At 52.4% G+C, this 15,142-nt stretch overlaps 1 protein-coding gene across 4 annotated transcripts in view; it reads right to left on the reverse strand.

Moving 5' to 3' along the window:
- USP40 (ubiquitin specific peptidase 40) overlaps positions 1 to 14,221 on the reverse strand; it is a 59,851-nt gene extending 45,630 nt beyond the window's left edge. For 3 of the 4 annotated variants that reach the window (XR_006356339.1, XM_044002228.1, XM_044002230.1), the window contains exons 1-8: positions 14,099 to 14,221; positions 11,828 to 12,045; positions 9,743 to 9,810; positions 8,687 to 8,800; positions 6,951 to 7,115; positions 6,168 to 6,320; positions 4,872 to 5,015; positions 3,528 to 3,656 (exon numbers count right to left, since the gene is read on the reverse strand). Coding sequence is in view for 3 of the 4 variants with exons in the window: in XM_044002228.1 (XP_043858163.1) it covers positions 3,528 to 3,656; positions 4,872 to 5,015; positions 6,168 to 6,320; positions 6,951 to 7,115; positions 8,687 to 8,800; positions 9,743 to 9,810; positions 11,828 to 12,026 (972 nt within the window). In the remaining variant the exon portion in view is untranslated. The remainder of the gene's footprint in view (positions 1 to 3,527; positions 3,657 to 4,871; positions 5,016 to 6,167; positions 6,321 to 6,950; positions 7,116 to 8,686; positions 8,801 to 9,742; positions 9,811 to 11,827; positions 12,046 to 14,098) is intronic. The other variant, XM_044002229.1, reaches the window with a different exon arrangement.
- Positions 14,222 to 15,142: the final 921 nt, after the last annotated feature.

Here is a 15,142-nt window from a genome sequence, read left to right on the forward strand (position 1 = left end):
TTAAATTACCAAAAAGTGATTTTATCAAGTTAGAAAAAATAAGAACAAAAGGTCAAGAACAGCAAAGGAATTAATGAAAACATGTCAAGGAAGGAGCAAGATCAGATCTTAAAATATAGTATAAGATAGTAATTATCAAAAATACCTGGTACTGGCTAAGAAACAGAATGGAAGACCACTATTAGGTCTGTTTCCCAAAAAGATCAAAAGCAAAAAGGAAAAGAACCTGCCTGTTCTAAAATATTTTTAGAAGCTCTCTTTGTGGTGGCAAAGAACTGGAAATTGCAGGGGTGCCTGCCAAATGGGCCATGGCTGAACAAGTGGTGACAGAATACTACCGTGCTCTAAGAAATGAAGAGCAGGCTGAGTTTAGAAAAACATGGGAAAGAGCGGTGGATCAGTGGAATAGGTTAAGCACAGGAGACACGGTTGTAAATGACTATAGTAATCTACTGTTTGACAAACCCAAAGACTCCAGCTTCTGGGATAGGAACTCACTATTTGACAAAAACTGCTGGGAAAACTGGAAGATAGTATGACAGAAACTAGGCATAGACCAAGATCTTACACCTTATACAAAAATAAGGTCAAAATGGATTCAAGATTTAGACATAAAAGGTGATACCATAGGTAAATTAGGAGAGGAAGGAATAGTTTACCTCTCAGATCTATGGAGAGGAAAACAATTTACGTCCAAACAAGAGATAGAGAATATTATGAAAAGCAAGATGAAAGACTTTGATTACATTAAATTAAAAAGCTTTTGTACAAACGGAAGCAATGCAGCCAAAATTATAAGGGAGGCAGAAAACTGGGAAACAATTTTTACAGCCAGCATTTCTGATAAAGGCCTCATTTCTAAAATATATCAGGAACTAAATAAAATTTATAAGAATCAAAGTCATTCCCCATTTGAGAAATGGTCAGAGGATATGAACAGGCAATTTTCTGATGAAGTAGTCAAAGATATTCCCATATGAAAAAATGCTCTCAGGGCAGCTAGGTGGCGAAGTGGATAAAGCACTGGCCCTGGATTCAGGAGGACCTGAGTTCAAATCCGGCCTCAGACACTTGACACTTACTAGCTGTGTGACCCTGGGCAAGTCATTTAACCCCAATTGCCTCACCAAAAAATTTTTTTTTTAAATTCTCTAAATCACTATTGATTAGAGAAATGCAAATTAAAACAACTCTGAGGTACCCCCTCACAGCTATCAGATTGGCTAATATGACAAAAAAGGAAAATAATAAATGTTGGAGAAGCTGTGGAAAAATTGGAACACTAATGCATTGTTGGTAGAGCTGTGAATTGATCCAACCATTCTGGAGAGCAATTTGGAACTATGCCCAAAGGGCCATCGGACTGTTCATACCCTTTGACCCAGTGGTATGCTAGGTCCGTATCCCAAAGAGACCATAGAAAAGGAAAAAGGACCCACGTGTACAAAAATATTTATAGCAGCTCTGTTTGTGGTGGCAAAGAATTGGAAATTGAGGGAATACTCATCAATAGGGGAATGGCTAAACAAATTGTGGTATATGAATGTTTTCTTTCTTTCTTTTTTTTGGTGAGGCAATGAGGGTTAAGTGACTTGCCCAGGGTCACACAGCTAGGAAGTGTCAAGGGTCTGAGGCCAGATTTGAACTCAGGTCCTCCTGAATCCAGGGCCAGTGCTCTATCCACCGCACCACCTCACTGCCCCTGTGGTATATGAATGTAATGGAATACTATTGTGTTATAAGAAAGGATGAGCATGGATAAAGCACCGGTCCTGGATTCAGGAGGACCTGAGTTCAAATCCAGCCTCAGACACTTGACACTGTAATGATTGGAATGACGCCACCTACTGGAGACTTGCTGTGGAGAGCTCCACCATGAGGAAAATGCCTCAGAGGCATTGTGGCTTTTCCTTGGCGTCAGGAAATGACGCTTGCTCATGGGTGCTGTCTATCAAGTCTACCAGCCAATCAACTGGAGGAGCCTCCTATGGTCTGGGAGGAGACAGGAAGGAGGAAAGGGAGCCTGCGCAGAGAGCGCGGGCCTTTTTGGCTTCCGGACTTGATGGTGGTGGCGGCAGAGGACTTCACAGGAGATTTGAGGAAAGATAGGAATGCCAGACTGTTAGAATTCTGTTCTCAATCTTTTTCTTTCTATTTTCCAATAAACCCTTAAAAACCTAAACTCGTTTTATCAGTGATTTTTAGTCAGTTTCCCCCAAACTGGGGGAACACATTAGAATCCACATTTAGAATCTTAAATTACACAACACTTAATTAGCTGTGTGACCCTGGGCAAGTCACTTAACCCTCATTGAGGAGTTCAGAGAAACCTGGAAGGACTTGCATGAACTGATGCTGACTAAGAGGAGCAGAACCAAGAGAACATTGTACACAGTAACAGCAACGTTGTGTGATGAACAATGGGAATAGACTTGGCTCTTCTCAGCAGCGCAACGAACCAAAACAGTTTCAACAAAGTCGTGATAGAAAATGTTCTCAACATCCAGAAAAAAAAAAACCTGTAGATTATGAATGCAGATTGAATCATACTGTTTCTACCTTTGGCCTGTTTTTTTTTTTTTCCCTTCTTGTTTGAGATTTTTCCTTTGTGCTCTGATTCTTTTCACAAGATGGCTAATGTAGAAATAGGTTTGATATGATTGTACATATACAACCTATATCAGACTGCTTTTCGTCTTGGGGAGGAGGGAGGAAGGGGGGGGAAGAAAAATTTGGAACTAAAAATCCAGTGGGGGCAAATGTTGAAAACTATCCTTATATGTAATATGTAATTATTTTTTTTTTTTAAATGGGAAGACTTTCATAAGATAATGCAGTGAGATGAGCAGAACCAAGTGAATGCTGTGTCCGGAATAACTATGAATAACTAGTTACTTTGAGTGTTACAAACACTCAGACTGACTACTAAGAGCCTGTGAAGGAAGATGCCACCCACCTCCTGAGAAAGAACCAACCAACAGAAGGATACATGGTATGGCTTTGCGGGCATGCCTGTATGTTTGTATAAATATCTATGTCAAACAGTGGCTTTCTCTGTATGGAATGGGGTGGGAAGGACAAAATGTAACAAAAAAAAAAACAATTAAAAACAGAGAAAGTCCCAAGAGTGTGTGGGGATGACAAGGGAGCTGGCGCAGCCCCAAGTGGGAAAGAAAAGACAGCCCCCCAAAGCAGGCGGGCAGCAACATGGAGAGATGGAAAGCACGGCCCCCACATTTGGCCGAGGGCTTCCTGGAGGAAACCAGGACAGAGCCGGCAGTGGTGGAGAAGAGGAGCCCAGGCAGAGCAGAGCAGGGGATGCTTGGCCTTGGCTTGGCAGTCTGTGATGCCAGACAGGAGCCTTCTGGTCCTTGGGAGCAGCCTTTCCCATCACCCTGCTCCATTCCCTGCCCTGCCTTCTCTCAGCTCTGGGAAGGTATAACCCTGGTCTGCTTCCCCGAGTGCCCAGCCATGGCTCGCTGCCTCCTCTGGCTAGGCGACTGTTGGGGGGCGGCGTCCACACTCACCTCAAAGTGCCAGTTTCCCAACTGATCGACGTCTTTGATATAGACATGGTAGTGTCCTCCGTAGCAGCCGCCTTTGTGTATAATAACGGAGAAGAGGTCATACACGTATTCTGCGTCATCCAGCTCGCTCTAAAAGGAAGAGGAGAGCGCGCCAGTTGGCACTAGTGAGAAGACGATCACAGGGTGATGCGGAGCCCAGGGCTCTCAAGTGAGAAGCCGCCAGGAGGGGCGGCTGGCCTGTAACAGGCTTAAAGCAAACTTCCCTGGCTCACTTTGGCTAGACTTTCAATTACAAAACCGATAGCAGCTTGATCTGACCCACATGGCAGCATGCCAGGCAAGACTTCTAGGCCACTAGGGGACGCCACCATGCACAGAGTACGGGGTCTAGAGTCAGGAAGACCTGAGTTCAAATCCAGCCTCAGACACTCACTATGTGGGTTAGCCGGGGCAAGTCACTTCCCCTCTGTCTGCCTCAGCTGCCTCAACTGTAAAATGGAAATGAGAACAGCACCCACCTCCCAGCCTTGCTGAGGACAAAATGAGACACTGCTTGTAAGTGCTTGTAAATGCTACTGCAGTGTGAGTTATCTGTGGTGGTCGTCACCCCCGCTAAGAAAGTCTGTCCACACATAGACCCTAAATGACACCCAGATCTGAGTTCCACTGAGATGCTCCTGTGCCCCCATGGGCACCGCCTTTTCCAGAGATGCTCTCAGGGAGCATGAGGGAGGCTGCCACGGGCTTGCCCCATGTCTGCCCACCTGCCCCTCCCCAGCTCTGAGCCCCGTGGTCGGGTGCTCGGCTCGCCCGGCCCTCACGGCAAGGATGTTGTGATGTTCATTTTACAAATGAGGAAGGGGAAGCCATCCCAGTTGAAGGAAGGGGCCCGCCTAGGGTTTCCCAGCTAACAAGTGTGGTCTGAGGCAAGTTCCGAACTCCAGGCCTTCACCACCCCAAGTTCAGCATTCTCTCTGTGCACCGTTTACCTGCCTAGACTTCAGGGGAGGAAGACTGAAGCTCCACAAATGACATTTCGGGCCTGCTGAGAGGTCTCTGAAGTAAATGCTGCAAAGCACCCACTTTACCCTGCGATCCCTCCTGACCCGACACCGGAGTGAGCTGATGTGTAACGCGAGGAAGAGGAGGGGCCCCAAATGCCAATTCAGCGGGCTTGGCCCAATGGCCACCTGATCCATCAGGACAATGAGCATGCTGAGCACGGGAAGAGAACCCAGGGGGTCACAGGGATGTCAGCCACTCAGCCACCTGAGAATTGTGCGCTTGGTCATTCCCCCCGCCCCAGCAGGAGTTACACGGGAATGAGCAAGCAAGAGCACAAACCTGCTCGCAGAACGGCTTCAGGTCTATTTGCAGAGGGAACGTGTAGGAGCCCGTCTCCTTGTAGCGCTCACACTTGGCAAAATCAAAATTAAATCTCAGCAATGAAATCGTCAGAAACGGAGGCAGCTTACGCAGCTGGGCCGACTGTGGAGACAAAATCAGCACTCTGAGGGAAGGCGAGGAGCAGCGCGGTGCCGCGGAGCACACTGTGCAGGTGCCCCCAAGGGTGCCCACGCCTTCCAAGCCACGGGAAGCCATGGATGGAAAGGACACGTGACTGAAAGGATCCAACCATTCTGGAGAGCAATTTAGAACTATGCCCAAAGGGCTACAGAACCAGCCATACCCTTTGATGCAGCAACACCACTGCTAGGTTTATAGCCCAAAGACACCCCCAAAAAGAGAAAAAGACCCATTTGTACAAAAGTATTTCTAGCAGTTCTTTTGTGGTGGCTAAAAATTGGACATCAAAGGAATGTTCATCCATTGGGGAATGACTAAACAAGCTGTGGTATATGACAGTGATGGAATATTCTTGTGCTATAAGAAATAATAAGCAGGATGACTTCAGAAAGGCCTGGAAAGACTTGTATGAACTGATGTCTAGTGAAGTGAGCAGAACCAGGAGAACCTTGTGCACAGAGACAGCCATATTGTTGGATGAAGAACTGGGAAAGACTTAACTATTCTCAAGAATACAATGATCCAGGGCAGCTAGGTGGTGCAGTGGATAGAGCGCCGGCCCTGGAGTCAGGAGTACCTGAGTTCAAATCTGGCCTCAGACACTTAACAATTACTAGCTGTGTGACCCTGGACAAGTCACTTAACCCCAATTGCCTCACTAAAAACACAAAAAGCCAAAAAACAATACAATGATCCAAGACAATCCCAAAGGACTATGGATGAAACACACTATCTACCTCCACAGAAAGAGTTGATATTGGTGGAACACAGACTGAAGCAGGCTATTTGTCACTTTCATTTTCTTTTATTCAAGTTTTATACAAAATGACTAACATGGTCATGTTTTACATAATTGCACATGTATAACCTCTATCTGATTGCCTGAAGGAAGGAGGGATAAAAATTGGAACCAAAACTACAAATAAAAATGTTTATTACTTTAAAAAAAAAAGAAAGGACACATGACTGACCCAAAGTGACCTCAGAAGAGCCTCCGTGTCTCTCCCCCCAGGCTCTGGGCAGATCACTCCGCCCCTGCCTGCCTCATTTTCCTCATCTGTAAAATGGGTGAGGAGCACATGGCAGGCGCCCAATCAGTGCTGCCTCCCTCACCTTGGCTGCACTAACGAGCTTGTCACAGGTTCCACAGTGATACAGGTTTTCCGCGTCAAAGAATTCCTCTTCCACATACATGCTCCAAAGGGCTTCCTCGAGGCCAGACAGGTTTTTGACAGCCACTGTCAAGTCCAGGAAGTCCTCCTGCCACTCCAGAAAGGACAGAAGTCTGTTAGGGGCGCCACACACAAGGATGCCCACTGCCAGCAGCCAAACTGTGGATGCAAGGAAGTCGCAACAAGTGTGCCTCAAAATGGCCTTGGAGATGGCCAGGAAAGAGCGCCTCATCAGACAGAGGAAGAAATCAAGGCTTGAGGGTGAAGGGACTGGCCCAGGACCACACGGTCAATAAGAGCCTGAGGTGGCGTTAGAAGTTGGGTCCTCCGGACTTTGACCCCCAGGCCATGCTGCTCCTTCTGCGTCCCAGCCCCTGCTACCAGACATGTCAGCCTTCACTCCACCCCCTACCATCTGGGCAGGGCCAGCCTGCCTGCCCTTGACAGGGCACACCCTATTCTCCACTAACAGAAGGATGATACGCTTCTCAAGCAATTCACCAGGACCATGATGGTTCATCAGTTCATGCCAGGGTAAAGGGGACTCAGCATGATGACTCCCAGAAGCCCCATCAGGCTAGCTCCTCCTCCAGGACCCCCCTCCTTCTTCCTACCCTGTGATTCTCAAAGGGCTCAGACACCCCATCCTCCTCAGGGAGCCTGCAGCCCCGCCCGGGCCAGCCCAAGAGCCTCCTCCAGCACCAGGGCACACCCACCCACCCACCTGCCGCTCGCTGATGTTCTCACACTCCTTGCACATGACGTGGTTCACAATGGTCCCGTGGTAGAGGCGATTGATGAGGTCATGGCCAGAGGTGCCCACCAGGGAGCTCTCCAGTGCGCTGAAGAGAATCCGGTTCAGCTCCTGAACATCGTGCTGCCTCATCTCCTGCAAAACATGGACAGTCACCAAGCCACTGCCCACTCCTCAATTCCACCAATAATGGAGCCACGAGAGCTGCCCACAATACCCACCTCTCACACTGGGGTCTAACAGAACAAGCAGATCGGACAAACGCTTGTCACAAATCAGACAAGAAAATGGGAAAGAATTGAGACTTTCCTACTCGACTACTTATGCCAACCAGCAGGAGGCAAACAAAGTGAACACAGGAGAGGGCCTTAGGGGACCTGCTTTCATGACCTAGTCATCTGGGATGGGCTGGACAACAGAAAGCAAACAGGGCACTGCACAAGGGCCTTTACAAGTAAACATTTCCCAGCAGAAGGGAAGGGCACAAGACAGAGGATGCTCAAGGGGGCCAAAAGCTGCAGTCGGGAGTGGGAGAACAAGCATGAGGGTCATGCCCCACTTGTTCATGGGAGAAAACGGATGGAGAGTCAGTAGCTCCCCAGGCTTTCTGAGCCTGGCCAGAGAGCCGGGGAAGGGCACACCCAGGAAGGGCAGGGGTATCTCTGGGGTACGGCACAAAAGCTCTGGCCAGGGACCCCGGCCCCTCTAGGTTTCTCTGCTGCTCTCCTTCAGCTTTCTCTCCCACAGAAGGCAGTAAGGCAGAATGGCTGGAGAGCTGACTGCCAAGCCCCAAAGACAGGGCTCAAGTCTGACACATCCGCCTGACAACCCACAAGGGTGACTCAGGCTCTGGGCAACTCCTTCAGACCATCCCTAACAGAGAGGGGGCCAACCTGTACTGTCAGAAGGCATTTCCTCATCTGGGAGATCCCAAGTCTGGCCTGCATCCCATCACCTTCCCTCAGTCTCAGCAAACTGGGCAGAACGCACTAAGGAAGCTTTCTAGGTTCCCCGAATAGGAAGAAGTTTAAAAAGACAAAGATGCCCCAAGTGTCTGCAGGCCCATAGCACCTCTGTTCATTTGCCCGGCCAGCCCCCTCACTTCACAAAGAAGGAAACGGAGGCCAAAGAAGGGAGGGACCCCAGCAGCCGCCAAGCTGGGATGCAAAGGCGCGGTTCCTGATGCCACATCTGTGACTTCTGCAGGGACAAGGCAGGTCCCTCCCTATGTCCCAGGAGGAACTTTCTCTACCAATGCAGGCTGGCACCTTCTCGGCAACCCTGAGAGGTCCAAAGCCTTGCCCAGAGCCTCCCAGGTGGTATGTGTCCAAGGCAGCACTTGAACCTAGCTCTTGGGGACTGTCAAAGTGGCCTCAGACTGCTTCTCTACCTCCCACCCCTCCCACTACCCTCTAAGAGCTGGGTCAGGGCTCTGGCCTTTTTAGACCAACCCACCACCTTGTCCTGGCCTGGCTTTTCTTTCTGCTCTGACTCCTCTCTCTCCTCACACCTGTGCCCATACCCACCCTGGCAAGGCCTGAAGAGGAACCCCCCGGCTAACCTGGGAAGCCCAAATAACAGCCAGTGACAAGTCAAAGATGTCCCATCAACAGAGGAAGCCCCTGCAACGTGCAGACATCATCCTTTCTGCTGCGCCCAGAGCAGGCTGCTGAAGTTGGTGCCCCATGCGCCCCACCCTCACCTACCTCACTGTTGTTCCAGCCAAAGCTGTCAGTGAGGTCGGTGGTGGACACTGCCTGCTGGTCTGAGAGAAGGAGCTGAGCGAACAACCGCTGCAACTGCAAAGGGATGATTCGCACCTGGATGGACGACATACACGTTCCTCCTTTAGGCTCCAAATATGTTGGGGAGACCGAGGAAAGGCCTCCTCACTGATTCAGAGCTGGGCTGTCTCCTTTCCCTTCCCTCGCCCCGGCCCCCTCCCAAGCCACAATCCTCCAAGAGTTCCTATGCTCGGCAAGCAGGGAGAAATCTGAGGGGGTCACAAGGGAAAATCAAATCAGAGCCTCTGAGACCGCGGGGTGGTTTGCATAGGACCTCCTCCCTCATCTCACTGGCTACCTAGGGGCATCAAACAGTGGGTTCTTGGGGACGACCAGGCCAGACTGGGTGTCCGGCTCTGAAATCTGGCTGCTGGGCCCAGCCTTCTACACTGGACTGCTTCATCCTGAGTCCTTCAGGCTCTTCAGTAACTAAGCCTTGGGAGAACCCTAAGAGGGGCCAACTCTAATGACGCAAACAGGGTCTGGGCTGAATTCATCCAGCTCGTCAGCAAAGAGAAGCAAGTTTCCATGAAATGCTGGGGTCTTGGACCCAACCCTGACTGTTCAGTGACATCGAGCTCCGAATACTGGCTCTGGGGCAGGAGTTGTCACAGCCCAGTGAGGCCTCCGATTCCAGTCCCTGCGGTGACGTCACTTTGTTCCCTCAGATGAAAGCCTGAGGGTCTTTCTCAGGACCGCTGCCAACCCACTGAGCGATCCTAAGCGAGCAAACGAAACTCACCCTGAGAGGCAAGGACGCAGAGTGCAGACACAGTTACTTTCCCTACTAGGGAGACAGAGCCCCCAAAAAGAGTGCTTGGGGCAAGAAAGGCACACAAGGCACGCTGACAAAGCAGGGACGGTCAGTGTGATGGGACAAGGGCTCCCGCAGAGGTGAAGGGAAAGTCACACTCTGGGGATGGTGAGAAATCAGTCTGCCTACTCGGCAAAGGAACAATCTACAGCGGGTGCCAGTACCTTGGCATCGGGGTCATCCTTGTCCTCCAAAGATCCCAGCTCTTGTGGGTCCAGAGCAAACAAAGCTTCTACAAAGAAAGAGCAAAAGAGAACTTGGGTCACCCCAGAGACCCCTGGGAGCTGCTTTCTCCCTCTGCTGGCTCGGGAGGATTCTCTCCTGAGGGGGAAGGAGGAGAGGCCTCCGCAGGGCCAGCCTCTGCCGGGAGGACAGGAGCCACGACTTCAGAAAGAAGACAGCGAGGACGCACGGCGAGGAAGCAGGCACGGGAGTGGCAGCTCCCTAAAACATCTCCATCTTCGGCACTGGCAAAGTGCTTTATAAACGTCATCTCTTTCTCATTTAATCCACACAACCACCCTGGGAGGTGGGTGGGATCATCCTCATTTTACAGACGAAGGTGCAGTGACTCGCCTAGGATCATACAGCGAGGAAGTGTCTGAGGCCAGATTTGAACTCAGGTCCTCCTGAATCCAGGGCCGGTGCTTTATCCACTGCGCCACCTAGCTGCCCCCGCTTTGGCGTTAATGGGGACGAGGAGGAAGAGAAAAGGCAGCTCAGAAAAATGGACTCAATCTTGCACCCCGAAAAGCCCCAGGAACCAAACACTGTTTTCCTTCCTGAATCTAACCCAACAAGGAGCTACCCGTCACGACTGAGCTACCACCAGGCGGTACACAAGCAGAGGACTCTCCCTGCCGTCAGCCAAGCTCTGGATAAGGAGGGCTCCCTCCGCATCTGTGGAGCTCCAGGACCACGGACAGCACCGGGCCTGCCTCAGGAGCCCTTCCTTCCTTAACTGGCTTCTAGCCCTGCCACCTCCAGCTTGTGCCAGGCTGAGCGGACGGACAGTCACTGAGATGGCAAAAATAACGTCCCTACTGCCCTCCACACCGTACTGTGAGAAACAAGGGAAGAAATGTAGGCTCTGTGATCATGAGTGTGGGAGTGAGCGTGGGAGTGTCAGTGTGTGAGCTGAGAGTGTGTGAGTGTGTGTGAACATGTGAGGGTGGGTATATGCAAGTGCCAGTGTGTGAGCTGTGAGCTGAGAGTGTGTATGAGCATGTGTGAGTGTGTATGAATATGTGTGTGAGCTTGAATATGTGAGTGCATATGTGTGAGTATGAGTGTGAGCATTGTGAGTGTGAGTGCATGTGTGAGTGTATGAATATATGTGTGAGCTTGAGTATGTGAGTGCATGTGTGAGTATGAGTGTGAGCATTGTGAGTGTGAGTGCATGTGTGAGTGTGAGCATTGAGTGTGAGTGCATGTGTGTGAGTATGAGTGTGAGCATTGTGTGTGAGTGCATTGTGAGTGTGAGCAGTGAGTGTGTGAGTGCATGTGTGTGAGTATGAGTGTGAGCATTGTGAGTGTGTGAGCGCATGTGTGTGAGTGTGTATGAATATGTGTGTGAGCTTGAGTATATGAGTACATATGTGTGAGTATGTGTGAGCATTGTGAGTGTGTGAGTGCATGTGAGTGTATGAATATGTGTGTGAGCTTGAGTATGTGAGTGCATATGTGTGAGTATGTGTGAGCATTGTGAGTGTGTGAGTGCATTGTGAGTGTATGAATATATGTGTGAGCTTGAGTATGTGAGTGCATGTGAGTATGAGTGTGAGCATTGTGAGTGTGAGTGCATGTGTGAGTATGTATGAATGCAGGTGTGTATGAGTACATGTATGTGTGAGTGCATGTATGTGTCAGTGTATAAGTATGTGAGTATGTGGGAATGTCAGTGTGTGAGCACGTGTGAGTTGAAAGTGTGCTGAATGTGAGCATGTGAGAGCAAGGGTGAGGGTGAGGGAGAGCGAGCGCACAAGCTAGCAAGCCTTGGTTACCTTACATGTTGGAATAGCCGACCTATGGTCTCATGTATGCAGCAGAGCAGAGACCCCCAAAATGGCCCGTACCTGTCCTTTACAGGCACGGGCACGGGCACCTTGCTTTACGAGGTGGGGGGTGGGGGCACTGAGGCCAAGGTCCCTCGGGCATCACTGGCAGCCAGAGCTTCAGAGGTCAGCACCCTTAATCTAGTTTTCCATGTGGATGGGAGGGCATTCATAAACACGCTGTAAGGCGCCTACCTCGGAATTCTGGTGTGAAATGGAGAGTCTGCAGCAGGGAGTTGAGGTAGCAAGTCCCACCCTGGTTCTGGATGCCGCTCAGGTTGGTGACGCCCCGGGGCAGCGGGGGCTCTGGATCCACGCACTTGGACTTGGGCCCTTTCTCAATGTGATTCTCTGAGATGTAGGGAAAGTCCTCTTCAAACAGGTCCCCAAACATCTTGAAGGCACCGGCCACCCTTCAAAAACCAGGACCAGTTACCACACATTTCGGCAAAGGCCTCTCCCTAGACACCCCTGGCCTCCCCAGGGGAGCAGGGGAGGCCGTACAGACCCGAGGCTTCCTTCAGAAAGGGAACATCAGTCATTTTCTCAGGGGCAAAATGAGGGGGCTGGACTCCAGGCCTGGGCGATCCCCTCGCTTCTCTAAGCCCATTAGAGTCATTCTCACAAAGCCTCGGAGGAGCCTCACGTGGTCCAGCTTCCCCTCCTCCCCACACCAGTCTCCTGGTGCCCCTCACTGTAAGAGCAGAGAGCAGCAGGCAGGGGTCAGCGCCCTGGCTTCCAGAGCTGGGCTGGGAGAGAGACCAGGGTGGCTCCAATGGCAATCTTGGCTCAGAACCTCACATGTGAAGGACAGAACAGGGAGCCTGAGGATGATGGGACAGAGGAAGGACAGGAAAGTCTGATCCTGGTGGTGAGAAGTACACAAGGAGATGATGGATGTGCCATGACAAAGTGCAGGAACCTGAGGTTAAAGACCTGTGGGACCTCGGGCAACCCCCTCCCCTCTGATACCTCCTGTGCCCCAGGGGCCTATAAACTAATGATGCCAGCCTACAGACAGCCCACATGGGACCGCACTTGGCTAATGAACGATGGGCCCAGAGTCCCCATTCACCTACAGCTCAGACGGATCAAGAGGAGAGACCTCCAACACCGAGCCCAATGAGGAAACTGGTGGTGGGGAGCCCTTGGCCGCCTGCTCCCTCACAGGCCCCCCCCCCAAAGCCCCGTTCTGTGCTCTCTGCTCCCCCCATCGGCTCTCAATCGGGTGCCCTCACTGGCACCTCAGACTCAATAGGTCCTGAGCAGAACTCGTTCTCCTTTCCACAAAACCCTCCCCTCTTCCCAATCTCCTTCTTACTGCAGAGGGTCCCACCATCTTCGCAGTCATCTGTGCTTGGAATCTTGTCAGCACCCTCAACTCCCTCCCCATTCATCCCCCTACCTATCCAATCTGCGATAAGAAAAGCTCCCTCCCCTCCTCCGCCCCTGCCCCTCATCGAGTCGGCTGCTAAGGGTCTGCCCAAGCAATCCTATCTCTACCATTCTTCCTGAGAGGGGCACCCCCTCCTCAGTAACAGGCAGTGGCTCCCGAGGGCCCCCAGGATCCAACATAAAGTCCTCAGGTGTCTGGTCCCTTCCCTTCGAAGACTTCTGGGGCTTGACTATCTCTCCCCCATCCCCCACACTGTTCCTAGAAGGCAACACAAACCACTTCTACCAGGCTGCCCTGGGCCAGGGCTGCCCTCCCTCCTCCTTCTCCCAGAGCTCCCAGCGGCCCGTGCCTTCCCAGCTCCACCCCCATGGCTTCTAGCTACATTGTCTCCCCCAAGAGGGCAGGGCACTAAATAAAAGCTTCCCGCCCCACTGGGGCCTGGGTTCTAGTCCTGTTTGTGCCTCTAAGGACCGCCCCTCCCCTCCCCAGCCACAGTGTGCGACTCTGTCGGCTCGGTAGAGTTGGGATGATGGGGGGGGGGGGGGGGTCGGGGCGTTGCGGACAGTGGGGGTTGGGGTCCCAAGGGGGGCGGGGCCCGACTATCTTGGTAACAATGTTTCAATATCACTGTAACGTCCAGTGTGTGGCTCCCCACTGGGCCCCGGCCCTTGGGGGAGGGGGGTGAGTGCTCCAGGTGACCCAGAGGCAGCCCCGCCCCCCGAACCTTCCCACTCACCCTCACCTGGGGAGCCCCCCCCCCCCGTGTAGCCGGGCCGAACCCCTCCACTCGGGGTGAGAGCCACGGAGCTGGGTTCCAATCCCTGCCCGGACGCTCAGCCTCCTCTGCCGGCCTCAGTTTCCCCGTCTGTAAGTGAGGACCCTGAGGCCAGACCCCGGGCTCGCTTCGGCATCAGTTGGTGACTCGGCACCGGGGGCTTCCCCACTCTGGGCCTCAGTTTCCCCGCCTGCAGAATGGGAGCGGAGATGCCCAGGCCCGGCTCCAGTCTGACCCCTGCCCTCCCAGAGAGGTCGCCCGCTGCCCCCCTCCCCCGGTCCCTGGGTCCGCTCACCGCTAACGCCCTGCCCCCCGGCCCCACGACCCCAACTGGAAGCGAACGAGGAGGGCGCGGCGGAGCGCCGCCATTTTGGTGAGGGGGCGCCCGTCGCCTCGGCGGCCCATGCGCCTGCGCGCGAACTACACCTCCCACGGTGCCCCGCGCCGCGCGCCGGCGCCTGATGCCCGGAGGAGCCCGAGGCCGGCTCGCAGAGGCTTGTGGGGGTTGTAGTCTGGAGGCCTCCTTGCCAGCCCCTGCCGGGCAAGAGGGAGAAATTGAAGCCTTAGCTGGGAGCCCTGGATGGCGGATCGACCGAGAGACAGACCGACCATTGCCGCCCGCAGACAAGAGCCCCGGCGTCGGCCTCGTGTGAAATGAGGGGCGGGAAGGCTCCGGGTCCGCTAGTCTGTGAGATCAGAGATGGCGGACCATCGAAACAAGGATTCTCAAGTTCCAAATGGGGAAACTGAGGTCCAGGCAGGCGCAGAATTGGACCCCAGGTTACCCCCTCATCTGACAGGAGGAGAGTGACGGTCAGAGCCCCAGTCAGTGCCGGCAGTAAGTAGAAGAGACAGGATTTGAACCCAGACCCTCCATGCTAAAACGAGTCTTCCCGAAATGTAGGTTTTCTGCGGGCAAAGGTGGTGGTGTTATTCTTTGCAACTACGTTCTCCTGCACATACTAGACCAGCTGATTAATGCATACTTTTTGAATAGAACTGAATTCATCAAACCCCTCGTTTTAAAGAAACCGAGGAGGCCAGGAGAGGTTTTTTTTAAAAATAGCTGCCCATTGGGGTCACAGAAGGTGTGCAGCACACACTGCCCTGGGGAGGGGGGGGGCTGGAATCCAGCGCCCTCTTTCTGCCTTGACCTCAGCAGGTCTCCCCAAGAGAACTTGGGCAACACTGGGTTCTCCTTCATCCTCCCCTGCTTTCGCTGCATGGATTCATTCATGCCCATCCTAAAGGTAGCAAGCCCCCTGTCAGCATCCCGACAGGATGAAGTGCTTGGCCCACCCCCGAACCCCCAACCAAAGGGATGCTTCAGTCTAAAGCT

The sequence above is a fragment of the Dromiciops gliroides genome, chromosome 4 (assembly GCF_019393635.1).
Source record: "Dromiciops gliroides isolate mDroGli1 chromosome 4, mDroGli1.pri, whole genome shotgun sequence".
Taxonomy (NCBI): Eukaryota; Metazoa; Chordata; class Mammalia; order Microbiotheria; family Microbiotheriidae; genus Dromiciops; species Dromiciops gliroides.